We start from the raw sequence: 16089 nt of genomic DNA on the forward strand, positions 1-16089 counted from the left end.
TCAAATCGATAATATGGACATGTCATACATTCATGTTTCTTAAGTCTGGATATCATAAAATATATTTTTAAGTGATGGTAACATATGTATATATTTGTGCTTCTATTAGCATGCTAGGGGTGTTGCTATGTGTGAAAACTTGGGCATTACAATAGGAGATATTTTAATTATTTCTTTGTTGTCTTTTCTTTTTAAATTTTTGAGGAGCATAACTTAGGGGCAGGTGGATATGATATTTTATCCATTTAGACATATGTTCATATGCATTTAAATTCCTTGTTCTCTCTCTCTCTCTCTCTCTCTCTCTCTCCCATTTTTTGTTTTATTTCTTGTTATATCGCCAATTCATGATATATATTTCAAGAACAACTGGAATTGTAACTTGAATCCCTGAAAATGGGTTATATGGGAAATATATAGTGCTTTGGAGTAGTCTTAAGTATTATCTTAATGGTGGTTCTCTCTTCTTAGAATATAAATGGTTATTATTAGATGGATCTGATTAATTGAAACAAAATTTTCTGGACTGGATTGTTTAGTTTTGTTGAACTTTATCTGCACTATGATTTCTAAATTTGTCTCTGCTTGAGTATGGATCAAATAGAATTTGTACTTTGATGGGCACATGAAGTCAATAGTAAATAGTTTGATTACATATAAAATTGACTTTTGATGCTGTATGCTTTTGTATACGTACCAAGTTCTCTAGTCTAGAGATGATAGACTATCAAATCAATAAAGAGATAGGTATTTCATTTTGGTAGAATTATACAAATATCTAGGTCGGTGCTTTCAATACTCAAATTTGGCACCAAGACACAGTTCTTCTTATTTCAAGTTCGGGTTCATCTGTGCAGGCACTTGACACCTTTAATACTGCTGTCATATCCCCGGTTTACTATGTAATGTTCACTTCTCTCACCATATTTGCTAGCATGATCATGTTCAAGGTAATCTTTTACTCTCTGTTTTATGTTTGTCATTGTTTTCCTAATTTTCTTGTGCCTTCTGAGTTTGAGACAAAAGCATTTGTTTTTTATAATGTGGAAAGACCATTGATCCCTTCTCAGTTCATTTTTCAATATCTGTGGCTTGTCTGCTGATACAGAGGTTAAACTTTTGCTGCATTTGATCTCTATGGAGCATAGTTTTAAACACTGGTAAACTTATTGCTAGGATCCTTGATTTCTGCTTGTTACTTTAGAAACAAAATGAAGCTTAGAACATCTAAGATCATCTGCCAAACTTAAATTTGTATATGGTGGTAGAAAACAATCTTGCAATATCAAAAATTTAGGTACATGCCTACACCTCCAAAAGTTTGCTCTTCTGCTCTTTTTGGCAAGAATATTAATCTTATCACTGTGTTAAGTGCTGCAGTCACCATCACAGCATACTACCATAACTAATCACTAATGCTGCCTCATCAATTTCAAAATTGTTCCTTTCTCTCACTTGCATACTTCTGAATGGTCTATTTACCATTCAGGCAAATAAAAGTTAAACATCAATCATTTTGAGTTTCGATGCACTAAAATGCGAAGACTAAAGCTCTACTAAACGCATTATCTATCTTTTTTCTGCACATTTAAAAGAAATTGTTTTGGCTTTCCCAATTTACAAGTGTCTTTTTCAACTGAAAGGGTTTTTGCTTCCTTCTACACCAAAGGAAGACAAATTTTTTAATGAACAACTGCTGATTATGAAATAATATACATGATGTGGATGTTTGCTTTGTCTAAGGATGATTTCTGTATATTTTCGTCATGTATATGTTTCCTAAATCATTGTCAGCTAATGTGATTCCCTGCATTTACTGCTGTCTGGCCCAAACTTCTAAGAAGCATGTCTTTGAGTCAAATACCAAGTCTCGAGTGTTGATTCTAACTTCAACATTGATGGTATGAACCAGGATTGGGACTCACAGAATGCTTCACAGATAGTAACAGAGATTTGCGGGTTCATCACAATACTCTCTGGGACTTTCCTTCTGCACAAGACAATGGACATGGGAGTGAAGCCGCCCTCAGAACCTACACCTCCAAACAACTTATAGCATTCACAGCAGCACAGACTATCATTTCTTCTTTCCTTCTTTGATCAATATTAGTGTCAAGCAACACCTTAACGCTCAGATCCTCTGGGAATACAACTCCCTCACCAGCCAAGCAACATCATTTGCAAATTGTTCTTGAGACTACTTCATTGAAAGCCATGCAACATTTGCAGAGAAAGAGAGAGAACATCATGGTTCTTTGTTCCTAGTACATTGTGGAGACACATTATAGGAAGATGATGGTTCCTAGTACATTGTGGAGACACATTATAGGAAGATGATGGTTCCTAGTACATTGTGGAGACACATCCTACGTTGTGATTCTTTGTTCTGGACTTTGATGTGCTTGTATGTTATTGGTGGAATGACAAAGAGTGTATGTTGAGAGTCCAGATTCACTCGGAGTGCATCTATCCATTTTTGTATTTGAGCTTGATCTGCAGATGGAAATTTACAATTGTCTTGATCCTGTCACCGGTGTTAAACTATACCTTCTCTCGCACATCTGTATCAAATAACTCTACTCGGATACCTGATTGTACCAAATATGAGACAATATTGATTTTGGTTTTGGTGAGCTCACTAACGATAAGTAAATTCAGGACATTGCAAATTTTATTGTTATTGTTATTATTGTTAGGATCGGAGTGACACTAAGAGGGGGGGGGGGTGAATTAGTGTAGCAGATTAAAACTCTTAAATGACTTGGTGAAAGTAGTTTGAGTAAAGTGAGAAGATAAAAACCGAAAGCTTGCTGCTATGTAAATAACGGTTTAAGAAAGGTAAACACTCACACATTCAAGGAACACGCCAATTTAAAGTGGTTCGGTCAAAATGACCTACATCTACTTGCGAAGCCTTCTTCGATGAGGCTCCCAACTTTCACTAGCAAATCACTTTGAAGGGGAAGGACAAATACCCCTTTTACAATATTTTACAAGTGGTTCACACTGTTACATATTTTTAAAGAGAAAGAGGGAGGTGAACACTCAAGCAATTGAAAATAAGACTTTGCTAAGGTTTTATCTCAATCTCTAACTTCTCAAAGGTTGTATTCTCTGTTGAGAATTGAGGGGTAATTATAGACCCTAAGAGGATTCAAATTTGGGTTCCAAATTTTGAATTATCTTGGGTTCCCGATGCTGGTGGTGCCATTGCCTGTTAGTGTCTGACACTGATAGTGTATCGGCGGTGCCACCGCCCAGTTCGACGGTGCCACCGTCGGACCTCCCGGGTGCTGGGCAGTGCTACCGCCCAGTCTAACGGTGCCACCGCCTAGACTATTTCAGCTCACTGGTTAGGCTCCAAACTTGGCCCAAACTAGTCCGAACTTGGGCCAAATTAGCCCCAAACCGGGTTATAAGATTAACCATTAATCCTAACTCTAATTACATACAAACTACGAAATTAAGACATAGTCCTAAGCAAGTTTTTAACCGGCAACGTCAAGTTTCCTTCCAACGAGCTTTTCGGTAAACTTCCGACGAACTTCCGATACACCCTCGGATTTCTTCCGGCGGACTCCTAGTAGGCTCCCGGTCTTGTAGCGAGTTCAGCGAGTCTTTGGCAAGTAGCCGAACCTTCTCGGTGATCTCCGCAAACCTCCGACAATCTCTCCGGTGGACTTCCGAAAACTTTGGTAAGTCCTCGATTTCTTCTCGGTTGGTTCCGGCAACACTTCCGACGAATCTTCGGACTCTCGACGGAATCTCGAACACCCATCAAACTTAACTCCGGTAGACTTACTTTATGTCTTCAAGCTATCGTAGTTAATCATGCATACTTAAAATAAAACTTCGATCGAGACAATTAATCCTAAGCAATTAATCAAGTTGTTCGGCATGTCATTGGTCCCTCGACGCTTCATCCGATTCTTCGGCACATCGTCCTCTCTTGTGGCCTATTGCCCAATCGGACAGTTGACTCAGTAACTCCGATCTCCTTGGCACAATCTCCGCTCTTCTTGGCCCGATACCCGAATCCACGGCCCGAAGTCTTCTGTCGATATGTCAACCGATCCACTGGCCTGACGTCCAATCTTTTGACATGTTCCTCCGGCGCAACATGATTTTTCTACTTTAATTATCTCATCCTGATCGAAGTACCTTACGTCACTCAAAACGTAGATTAAATCATAAACACATATCAAGTATGAAAAATAAATTAATATTAAGTTATATAATTTGTAGGGTTGATGGAGGATTAGGAGTTGAAAAATCATAATCTCATAAGAATAAGTTAACAAAATTTGAGTTAATTATAAATTATCCTCTGTAATTAGTTATACTTAATATTTTGATCAATATATTTTTAAAAATTATATTAAGATTTTTATACTTACGAAAATAAAATATTTAACTCTGTTTCTTTTTAGTCAATACGTGATTAGTAGTAAATCATATTTCTGTCAGTAAAGTCGACGACGATACGAGAAGAAACGAGATTTTCGATCTATTTTATTTTAATTAAATATTTTTGTTTCCACGATCCCTAATCCGTCCTTCCACTTCGAAGCAAAACCTTCACATGCAGTAAATACAAACATCACATTCCACAGCAGATGTTGGTGTGGTGATAGTACAACACGACATGAATACTGAGACAAATTCTGACCCAGATTTCATTTTTTTCATGCACTAAATCCATCCTGATATCACCACCCCATTACTTCTCTAAGACGCCTTTCTTATCTCTCTACTTTCACCACAGCGAGAAAGGTGTGCATTTAGAGAAAAAGGAGGTGTGAGCATCAGTCCTTGCCTTATTTACCATACCATACCATACCATACCAGAGAGAGAGAGAGAGAGAGAGAGAGAGAGAGAAGAGTACGACCACCTCCTGCGCTAGATCTCTCTGCCGGAGCCCCGGTACGCCGACACCGGCGACGCGCTGGAATCCGCTACAGGATCGTCTGAGCTCCGCATAGGCGCTGCATTGGGCGTTTCCTTTCTTCCTTTCTTGCTTCGATTGGAGCGAAGAAGAGTAGAGAAGAGAGAGGGGGTAGGGGGGAGTTGAGATGGGAGTTCTGGGAGAGGGGTCAAGGTGGTGCTTCTGCTCGGGCGTGGGGAGGTCGGAGAGGGTGAAAGATGGCATTGTTTCTTCCAAAGGTCCCGCTTTGGCCGCCATCTCGGTCGCCGAAGGCGGGAGTGGCGGTGGTGGCTTGGGCACCGGGTTCCTCATCCACCGCAACCTCCTCCTCACAACTCATGCCAACCTCCCTTCTGCTCCCGTCGCCGAGGCCGCTGAGATCCGCCTCTGCCATGGCCGCCTCCCTGCCCGCCTTGTTCCGCAGAGGTCGGTTACTAACCCTTGCTCAGCAAATTCATTTTACACCTCTTTGAGTTTGCTTTCTCTTTTCATGCCCCTATTTTTCGCATGCATTTTTTTGGATTCTTTTTCCTAACAGAAAAGTAGTTGGTTTTAACGTTCTCTATATTATGTATGCTAAAAGCATCATCTTTACTTAGGGCTTGGGATTGGGACTGTGGGCATTGAATTGCAGGTAGATGTGGAAATAGGCGAAATGAAATCATGCCACTGTGGTTGTGGTCATGTATTGTTCTCCCAAGATCCATAATTCTATTTAGAATACGGTCATAGAAGCTTCTTTTGACTGGCCAATTAGTTGGAGTCCTTTTTTCCTCTGTCAGCTGGACTTGAGTGAGGATTGGAGACCATACAAAATTCCAGCATTGAAAAGTATTGGGGAAGGATGTTTCTTTTATGAGGAAGTGAAATGATAGTTTACATCTATTATTTAAACATGCCTTCGAACTGATGATTCAACTATAGTGTGAAACCATTGTTTTCTTTGGTCTTGCTTGTATATTTGTCACCGTTATCTAATTGCAGAGATCTTTGTCTTCCTCTATCTTCTTATGTGTTGGCCACAGAAGTAGTAACTTGAAATCTGCTCTTCGATGTACTTGCTTTACCTTGTCCGATCGTTGTGAGTAGCGATCTGCAGGAACCATAGATGACTTGATTGGCCTGACCTGGGATTAGCAAATTTGCAACCCATTTGACTGGCTGATTTTTACGTAATGGAGCGCTCTGGTGCTGGAGCTTTGTTTTATTATCCCTCGAATCATGGGCAGTTACTACCCTTATGAATTTCAGTACAGATTATGACAGGCTCACAAACTGATCCTAATGCAAGATGTTTACTTCTATCAAAACTAGCATGTAACCTATAAAGCATTGGAGTCCGATAAGCACTTTTTTTCTTTTAGGATAGTTGGAGTGAAATCTTAGATTTAATTGGTCTTTGCAAAGTTGAGTTCATGTTTAACCTCTCTCAGATACAAGATGCTTGTCAGAAACAACTTTTCTATTGCAAACTCAGGAAAGATATTCTTTATGTCTTTATATCTTGCAAAGTCAAAGTGCAAGACAGCTGCACTAACATATACCTCCATGACCCTACACGATAGCTGTAGTGTTGTACTATTTGATTCAGTTTGATTTTTCACCAAATTTTCAAGCAGGAGTATATGAAAGTCATTCTGTCCCCTTTGAATTCTTGGAGCACATTAACTAACTGTTTTTAGTAGAAAGATTGTTGCACATTAAATAGAGAGGAACAAGGTGTCCAATCATCAAGATTAGTGCATATTAAGTGAACCTCTTGCTTATGACTGGGGATGTAATGTTGTCATATTTGTATTAGTCGTCTCATCCCCCAAGGGGAATTATTTAGGAAAAGATGGATCAGAAATTCCATTCACCACAGAAAAAAGGAAAACTTGCAGTCAAGAAAACATGAAAATAAGAGCACAGAAAGGCCAGGGGCAAAGAAGATAGTAAAGAGATGTATGCATGAGGTTGGTTCACTTGTTCCTCTTTCTAGCTTGAGTTGGAACATGGATGAGTGGTAACCAAGGTCTCTTTACTTTCCGCCTGCATCCTAGTCATAAGAGATGTAGCAAGCAGAGATGATTCATGATAAGCTCTGACTAGATTAAAAGTTCTTTCTCTCTTATATCAGACTTTGTTTGGTTAAACTAAACACTAAATTACATTACAATGGTAGGGCCAATGGAGTACTCCAATAATGGAGGTCAACCAACAAAATGTAGGTACATGATGTGACAATCCATGGATTTAGGCATGAAGGTACTGTGTCACATGGGTTACAAAAATGTGCTGATTCAATAATTGCCTTATCATCATAAACCTATATAACAAATTGAGTTTTGATTGGTGTCGTTCTCTGTTGATATCGTTTTCGGCATTAAATACATATGTTGTACATTAAGCATTTGTAATTTGCCATTTTGTTCAACGAGAGGGTGTGTTCACATTCTTTGGTTAACTCGATTCTACCATCAACTTATGTTTTGAATTTTTGTCTCAGATTTTTCATAACAAGTTCCATCCTCGACCTCTCTATAGTGGGGCTTGATATTCTGGATGGTGACTCAGCTTCGCAGGTGCAGCAGCCTCATTACTTGAAGACCTGCTGCCACCCTAATCTTGATTTGGGTAATTTAGTTTATGTTTTAGGCCACACGGATGGAAAGGAGCTGACAGTTGGTGAGGGAAAAGTAGTAATAGCCACCGACAACCTCATAAAGTTGTCGACGGATGGTGTGACATGGTGCCCCGGATCAGCTGGTTTTGATTTTCAAGGAAATTTAGCTTTTATGGTATGTGATCCTATGAAACTTGCATCATCTCCCACCGGAAGATCTTCTGCATCCTCTTCATTGTCTTTGACATGGAAGAAGGACGCTCCTATGCAGTTTGGGATCCCCATTTCAGTTATCGTTGATTGGTTACATCAGCACTGGGAAGGGAGCTTGGATGAGGTTAGCAAGCCCAAGTTATCTATAATTCGATTGATGTCAACGGGACAGAAGAATGATCATTCTTGTGCTTCTTTCACCCTTCGGCGGTTCTTGAAGGCTTCGGAGGAGCTAAATCATGATGACTCATCATCGTCACCTGTAGATCGAAGATCTAAATATCAACTTGGACCGAGCTGCTCCTCTAATTCAAACGCAATATTTTCCCATGATGAAGAGCCAGTCGTTAATTTACACTGCAACCATGAGCAGGGGATTCCAACTCCAGAGATTTTTGAGTCACCAAAACTCATCTCTGACCCACCTCAGAAGAAGGAACATGCCCCGATCCAGCTCCTGGACATTAATTTCCCTCCAAAGGCCCCAAGATCTATATTTTTGTCTCTGCCTCGTAAACCATTGCTCTCTGATGGAAATAATATGCGAGGGCCTGCAACCGAAAACATATCAAGAGAAAATGGATTTTCAGCAATTGATGCACCACAAGCCAGTTGGGAAGCAGCGTATAAGCTTCCCCCAGTTGGTACTTGGCAAGAGGATCACTACAGCGTACAGTCCAGTTCATCTCCACTGGAGATATCAGAGTTGCAGAATGAGGATCATGGTTGTAGCAGCATGGAGCAGACAATGTACTCGGCCGAGACAATGGAGAGCAGAAACATTCCGAGCCCCAGGAAAGCCAAGCTTCAACAGGTAGGCAGGAGCCACAGCTGTGTGAGCTACAGCAGATGGACATCGTCTCAGGGGCCTTCAACAGCACGGGAAGCAGTCTTGCGGAAGCAGCACACCTCAATTCCTGCAAGGAAGACGTGCTCACAGACCTTGGCATTGCCCCGAAAGAGCCACGATTATTACAGTTCGACCGTCTCGTCAAGCATGAAGAAGCGGAATGGCTCGGAGAACCCAAGGAGACCCTGTCAAAATGCTGTTCAAATGTCTCCAAGATGGATGTTCTGAACACTCGTTTGCCGATGAACTTACAAGAGACCCACCACCCACCTTCAATCTGATTAAAAGCTTGACTGTTGCGGGCCGATACAGAGTTATATTTGAGGTTTGTATGTGCATATTATGTTCAGATCTGATGGGTGAAAAGCAGTGTGGATTTGGTGTTATAGGGAAAATATAGCTTCACAAATCTGATTTATTCAATTGTTCTATACATCTTGTGTGGATGAATTTAAGCCTTTGGATGCACCCAAGCTGAGTTGTTCCTGTTGTGACAATTAGATACCTTGTATACCTCAGTTCTAAATGTTACTAAAACTCAAGAGATATATCTTTGACTGTTTCATACTCAATTTTCTTTTCTTTTCTCTTTTTCCCTTTTTCTTAACTATTGGTTATTAGTGAATCTTGTTTGTCAGCTGATGGCCCCATCATAACCAGACACATTGTTCAATATGCGATTATTTTTTTTTTTAGAAGCTAACTATTCACAATCTTTTTTTTAACTATTTACAATCTTTTAAAATATACTAAAATATTATTTTATTATTAACAATCTTCATATAATCGATTTTATTTTATTTTTCACAACCCCTTATTTTATCTTTGCTGTCGACATTACTCACTATCATTGCTGTTGTCGCCTAATATCGTCCAACCCGATTCATCACTCTCTCGATGTCATCCTTCAATAAGAAGTGTTAATTTTTTTAAAAAATAAGATTATAAATAATCTACTCATTCGGTGTTTGAGTCTTTAGGGTTTAATGAGGATAAGTAATTTGATAAAGATAAATATTGAATCTAAGACTTTAATATCAATCACCAAGATTTCTAATCAGCTTATCTAATTGACATCTTCAGATGAATATATAATTAAATGATATTTACCAATCGTGACACATAGAACAGAATAAATTGGATGGTACACATTGTCGATATCAGTCATTTATTTTTTAAAGATACGATACGTATCATCTTTCGATACGGATCTAAGTCGATGTGCCAAATCAAATGATCGATCAAATTTTAGCAGTTGTAAGAGATTTAAAAAGAGAGGGCAAAGGGGTAACAATGATTTAGTTTTGCCCGCACGATGTTCGTCGTTGGTCTCTTAGGATGCACTTCGTGTGACCATAGTCCACATGATCGTGGATACCATAAGCATATATGCATGGTAGAATAGAGAAGAAACAATGGCGCAAGGCTTGAGCAAACTATAGAGGTTACATGCATGCGATTCCTGCAGGCAGTGAGAAATATGGAGCAACCTTATGCCCATGTCAGAAATAAGTCCGATTATTACACACAACACAAAAAATATTTAAGCCTTGGATGTTTGAGACCACTTTTGTATCTTAATCGTTTCAAATCTCAGTATTTATCGATCCCACCAACTCCATTATCAAAACCAGCACAATACCATTTAGTTTTATCTTCTATTGTTCTACTAAAAGATATTGAGTTGTACAGGACGACGATATATATCGTTCCTTCGGTATATATCACTGTACCCAATTCGATAGATAATTAGAAAGTAATATTGGATTGAGATTTAAATCATTACCTCTTGACGATCAATGTACATGTTGAGCCCAAGTTGAAGCAAGCATCCATAGAGATGATGGAGCAAGGAAATTTGCAATTAGGGTTCATATTGAAGTTGATGATGATCCACCGGCTAACCAATGATTATATCCATTCCCCTCACTGCAAACTTGTTCTGCTAATCCATAACATACAACTTGAAGAAAGGACAATTAACAGAAAGAAATAAATCCTACTCAACATCACAATCTAAGAATGATTTGGATTTTTCTTCCAGCAAAAATCAGTTAGCAGATTGCCAGAGATCAGGTGGAAAGTATCGGTATGTTCACCTACGGCAGCCACAAAAACTCCAAAAGCTCCATTCCAGGCTTGATAAGGATGAGAACATTTCCCATTTCAGCAGTCATCTATTTCGTTGCAGATGATGAAATCCGTTGTCCATTGCTTACCACCAATCTAAGATCTGGATTTTAAAGCCAACAGTATCTTTTTTCTAGGACCCTGCAGACAAGTGCATCAACCACATGAGATATGAAGTCTAAAGACAAATGTGCAGACAATTTGGAAGAACAGATGGTCACAGAATATTTTGTGGAAAATTTACCGCATTTTTTTCAGGAAAAAATAAGCAAAAATGGTGAAGTAAAAGCATGTGAATTGATGGTGTTACAAAGTCCAAAAGCAATCACCATGGAATGACTTAAATTAGCACAAATGTAAAAACAAGAAAAAGGAACAAAAGACATAAAAACTATAAGAGGGCCAGGTAAATGGAATTATAGTTAGGTTTATGTACTACCATAAATCCAATTAAAGCTAGGTAAATCAAATCAGTTAATCAGTCTAGGTTTATACTAGGATGTAACTCTGTAGTACACCATAAATGATCAATTTATTCTTGCATAAACTAAATAGGAAAAAAAAAAACATTAAAATGAACACTAGAATTTCATCTTTTGCTGGCCGCCCTAGTTGGTCTGAAGCTCTGGCTACCAAGCACCATCAACCCAGATTATTGATGGTCTAAAGCATCTTGAGATCCAATTCACTTGTGCTTGTTGACAACCACAATTGTGATGATGAGTTAGATGGTCAACCAAATTGAGGTAAAGGACCGCTGGACCGACACGTGCAATCACACCAATGCACCCAAGACAACGGCATTGTTTGTGGAGCAAGTCAAAATGAGGCATACAACATTTGATTGGCTGAATTATGGGGACCAAGCAATGTCTGCATAGTTAGATAAGGCACAGTAGGTTACTGTCCCTGCAACAATAATGGAGGAGTTAGATGGTGGATTTCCATGGTGAAGGAACCTTGATCCAATGGCTACTAGCCTAAAATCTATCATCACGGCTGCAAAGAAGAAATTAGATGTTTCTTGATGAGGAAGCTCAGATCCAACATAATGTGGATTCACTGCCCGAGGTTAGGATTCAGGAGGTTAGGATTCAGGAGAGACTTGAAGAGAAACAAGACGAAGGTGGGAAAGCGAGGGGGGTGTGAGAAAGAAGGAAGATACTTGATAGGATGGGTTCCACCAAGGGGGCAGAAGCCAAATCTGTGGAGAGGAAGATAAAGGAAAGTGGTGGTAGTGGCATCTAACAAGGAGGTGGTGGCCGAGGACTAGACATGGGCCCTGGCCAGTTGAACAAGGTGAAGGGAGGAGGGAGAAGAAAGTGAAGACGATATCAATTCGAAAGGTTAACTAGGGTCGAAATATGGCTTAAGTAAGGACTAATAATCTAACATGGTAACAATAATGGTATGGAGATCTTGAGATTTAAAGGGGTTTGAAAATATTTTACTTTTTGGAATGGTGTACAAGATATTTAGTGTTTTTGAAGGGACACATCAAGAATATACTGAGCAAGAAACATTAGAATTGTGTGAACAGCAATATATGTGACTTTGATGCAAAATTCTAACAACAGAAATTAAACTATTCGGACTATACAGACTAGAATAATTATTTACTGCAAAACAGAAAAAAATGATTTTGATTCCCATGGAAAAAAAAATGAAATGAGAAGCCTAAACTAAGAAAGAATTGTGGAATTGTTGAAACGTGTAAAATAGAAATTGGAAAGGTTCTTTAAAACTTAGCAACTAAAGGATTACCATTGGAAGACCTATAGCCTTTAGATCCTCATCTGTCATATGTATAAGAGCTGTCATATCAACCTGCAAATCCAGAAGTTAAGATGTATTTACAAGTCAACAATACATCAGTACAGCAAAACAATTATAAAACAAGTATGCATACCTCTTCTGCCTTGAATGTTATTAAATATTTCTCTAGACCCAATGATTGCAGCAAACTGTCAACTGACATATCAGACTGCAGAGACATAAAAATTAAAGTAAAGATACAGGTAGGTATTGGAGCAGTCTGCAAAAGCAAACGTTTAAGATAAGTAAGGGGAGAGCTGGAAAATAAGTCACATTCCACAGTAAGCAGACTCATCATAAGAAAGACAGATGGAGATGAAAAAAATTCCAAAAGGAAATTATAAATAACCAAAGGGCAACAATTTCATGTCCAGATATTCAGTATATGTCACAAATCAAATGCAAGCCTACATGGAAACCATCAACATGAAAAGGACATCAATTTCATATCCAGTTATTCAGCAAGTGTCAGCAATCAAATGCAAGCATAGAATTCAACTCTGATATATTCTCATAAAAATGAAAATGATATTCCACAAGAGAAAGGACATGGATTCCCAGAATAAGAAAGAATATTATATGGTATCAAAGATTGTGAACAGAACATTTAGCTGCAAAATGAAGAAGTCTACCTTTGTCTGTGAGCTTTTGTTGGAAGCAACTGGGCCAGGGAACTTTTTGGTTACAGGTACAGTTTCCTTTGATGAAGGGCCACCCCTTTGAACAGGTCGACCCATCTCTTTTACTGCCTTCGTTTTGGGCAGATCACTAATGGCTGGCTGTTGGTGCATAGTTCCGGAAAACTTGTGACTTTTGACTGGCTGTTGGTGCACAGTTCCAGATAGCTTCTCGCGAAGGCATGATGCTGATTCTGTCCCTTGCTGCAGACCTTTTCTTTGAAGCTTCCATCGTAGATCTCCAGCATCAACTTTGTCTTATTCATAAAATCCAAGATTAATGCAGATAAGCATCGAATAAATTGATAAGAGAATTTAACATCAATCAAAAACTCCTGTCTTCGGCTACGTTTATACTTGAAGACGCAGTTTGATCATCCTTAAATGTATCATATCTCAGTATCCCTTCAGTCTGGCGTTGCCTGCACAAAAACCTCATAGATCAGTAAGAGCATCCAATAATAGAGCCTAGACCTCGAGCTACTGAAAAGATGATGAAGGCTTATGGTCCAGCAGAGAGTCTTGCATATCTATAATCAGTCATAGTTTTTCAATCTGTAGTTTGATTGCTTGTACTTCAAGACAATTATTGTTGAGTTATTATAATGACTGAGTAGATCCTCATATAAGGGCATCTATATGTAGTTTTAAAAAAATAAATATAAGAAAAGTAAGGAAACCAGAAAAAAAAAGAGGGGGGGGGGGAGAAGGAAAACTTGCATCATGACAATATTAAGAACAACTACAAGTCTATAACTAATACGATACTAGAACTCAAGCCTATAGATAACAATGACGAGGACAATAAAGTCATCAATACCAGATGTTCTCATTATAAGAAACATACTAACATAACCAGCTAAAGAATACCATTAGTCCATTATATAGAATACAGGTCTGTAGTTTGCAATTAAACACAACAGATTTAGACACTTAGAAAAGCAATAAAATTTATATGTGTATCTTCTTTCACAAAATTCAGCAATTTACTATGTAAAGAGAGTAGACCTTGACATGTTCCTTGAAACCCTAATGAACATCTAACGAATAAACAAAAATCTAACTGGGATGAAACTTTTAACCTTGATTTAGAAAAGGCTTCCTACATTTTAGCCCACGTGATATTTTGAAGAAAATTCATTATATTTCATCTTTTAGGAGGAAAGTGATGGGAACAAACTACAAAATACACATAGGAAATTCCCTCAAACATGAGGGAATACTTTGAAAGCTTTTAAAGTAAACTAATTCTATATTGATTGGCTGTAAACATTTTGAAGTAGTTTCAAGCTGGATCAGTCGACCCAAAACTAGATCTAACCAAACCATTCATCCAATAAGGTCAAAACCAAGTTCAAAGTATGAGGCTTGAGTTGTCATCAACTATTGTGTGACTCGGAACATAAATGAAACTTTATCTTGATTTAAATTGTAAAGCTCTGATTCCTTTATTGTTGCAAGAATATATCAGTTAATAAACATACCATCAATTCTCAATTCTTTTCATAGAAAAGGTTCGCACTCTGGCACAATCCAAAGTCAAATTTGTACCTAACCTACTCCTTACCACGTACAATTGACTCAACTTGATCTTTATCATGCAAATCATGATATTCATAGGGGTGGACGCTTGCCAAACTTGAGGAAACCAACATAATTAATCAATGTCTCAAAGTTCAAAATCAACTTCGATGTTCATGGCTTGAATCTTAAACTATTATCTAAATCAAGATGCCTAACGTAATAGCATGCTTTATGTGAGCATCTCTCATCTTCCAGTTTTTATTCCCTGCAAAACTTGCAAAAAGCTCACCATTGCAAGAAAATCTACAACAGTCTTAAGGTTCCTTAAGCTATAGAAAGAAGCAAAAAGGCAAATACAAAGGAAGTCCTTTGGGCATAAATTAAAAGTCGGAGAGCCAACTTCAATACGATCAAGAAGCTTGATAGCGTTAGTTAACGTTTTCCGTAATTATAACTTCTCATGGTAACATAAATCAATGCCAAGTTTTGCAGACCTGTTAACCATGAAATTATAATGGAAACAGTACATAGAGAGCAAAATCTCAGAGATACAGTCATGTGTGGTTTACTGAAGTCATCTTTGAGTCCCCAAAATTTCCAAACCATGAGGATAAACAACTAACTTATTCTGCAACATAATTCCACATGCAATAAGCTGGCGACCACAACAGCAGTGGCTTGATAGCTTGTAAATCCCAAATAAAAAAACTCATTCACTGCCAGAAACCTTTTTTAGCTTCGTGATCTGGCCTTTAGACTGCAATAGCCTGATAACATTTCCCTTAACTAATATGGAAGTTCCTATCTCTTCCATTTGAACATGTAGCACAAACATCATCAGTCAACAAACTCAGGCATGCCATTTCGAACAGCACATTACCCGTAAAAATGAACAAAATACGTAAATTTCTCGAATTAAACCTAATACCGATAGAAAATTAAGACCCACATACTTTCAACAACAGCACAAATGTTCTCGAATCCCTGAAGTAAAACATAGAGGGGAAGAAATCAATCCCTCACACCTCAAGAACAGGAAAAAAGAATTAATTTTCACAACCGGAAATCCACTGACCGATAAACATCGTTGGATCTAAATTTCCATCGGGGTTAACAACAGAGGCATTAAGAGGGAAACCAAGTTCGCGATGGAAAACTAGCACCTTTTGGTGATCGGCGACGCGGTCGGGCGGGGATCCTCCGCCGAGCCGACGTAGAGGCGGTCCTTTATGGACCTCTTCCTTCCGGCAGCGACCAAATCGGCGTACATCGCGAGCTAGGGTTTGAAGGGGGGCGGAGAGCCGGGCAAGGGGAGCAAGCGACAGGAATGGGATTAGAACAAATGGTTTG

At 38.6% G+C, this 16089-nt stretch overlaps 2 protein-coding genes and 1 long non-coding RNA gene across 4 annotated transcripts; 2 read left to right on the forward strand and 1 right to left on the reverse strand.

The window, feature by feature from the left end:
- Positions 1 to 837: 837 nt before the first annotated feature.
- LOC135627062 (uncharacterized) lies at positions 838 to 2525 on the forward strand. Its single transcript, XR_010492525.1, has 2 exons — positions 838 to 950; positions 1913 to 2525. It is a non-coding gene; the product is annotated as an uncharacterized LOC135627062 (long non-coding RNA).
- A 2314-nt stretch (positions 2526 to 4839) lies between these two features.
- Positions 4840 to 9158, forward strand: LOC103971530 (uncharacterized). The gene is made up of 2 exons (XM_009385562.3): positions 4840 to 5351; positions 7414 to 9158. The coding sequence occupies exons 1-2, from the start codon at positions 5074 to 5076 to the stop codon at positions 8819 to 8821; spliced, it is 1686 nt and encodes a 561-aa protein (XP_009383837.2). The 5' UTR covers positions 4840 to 5073; the 3' UTR covers positions 8822 to 9158.
- Positions 9159 to 10494: 1336 nt separating this feature from the next.
- LOC135627028 (uncharacterized) lies at positions 10495 to 16082 on the reverse strand. 2 transcript variants are annotated; one of them, XM_065132967.1, is made up of 6 exons: positions 15903 to 16082; positions 13573 to 13637; positions 13171 to 13472; positions 12633 to 12707; positions 12488 to 12550; positions 10495 to 10864 (listed from the first exon to the last, which is right to left on the reverse strand). In XM_065132967.1, the coding sequence occupies exons 1-6, from the start codon at positions 16007 to 16009 to the stop codon at positions 10820 to 10822; spliced, it is 657 nt and encodes a 218-aa protein (XP_064989039.1). In that variant the 5' UTR covers positions 16010 to 16082; the 3' UTR covers positions 10495 to 10819. The 2 variants fall into 2 exon arrangements, with proteins under 2 accessions (XP_064989039.1, XP_064989038.1); XM_065132966.1 differs by having other exon boundaries at positions 12633 to 12758; positions 15903 to 16081.
- Positions 16083 to 16089: the final 7 nt, after the last annotated feature.

The sequence above is a fragment of the Musa acuminata genome, chromosome BXJ2-11 (genome assembly GCF_036884655.1).
Source record: "Musa acuminata AAA Group cultivar baxijiao chromosome BXJ2-11, Cavendish_Baxijiao_AAA, whole genome shotgun sequence".
In the NCBI taxonomy this organism is placed as follows: Eukaryota; Viridiplantae; Streptophyta; class Magnoliopsida; order Zingiberales; family Musaceae; genus Musa; species Musa acuminata.

Excerpts from the sequence above, each read along its gene's own strand:
- LOC103971530 (XM_009385562.3), top strand. The coding sequence starts at position 5,074 with ATGGGAGTTCTGGGAGAGGGGTCAAGGTGGTGCTTCTGCTCGGGCGTG. Across the intron at positions 5,352-7,413 it reads GCCCGCCTTGTTCCGCAGAG|ATTTTTCATAACAAGTTCCA; the intron begins GTCGGTTACTAA and ends TTTTTGTCTCAG.
- LOC135627028 (XM_065132966.1), bottom strand. The coding sequence starts at position 16,009 with ATGTACGCCGATTTGGTCGCTGCCGGAAGGAAGAGGTCCATAAAGGAC. Across the intron at positions 12,759-13,170 it reads ACAAAAGCTCACAGACAAAG|ACTGCTCCAATACCTACCTG; the intron begins GTAGACTTCTTC and ends TTGCTTTTGCAG. Across the intron at positions 10,865-12,487 it reads AGGCTATAGGTCTTCCAATG|GGTCCTAGAAAAAAGATACT; the intron begins GTAATCCTTTAG and ends ACTTGTCTGCAG.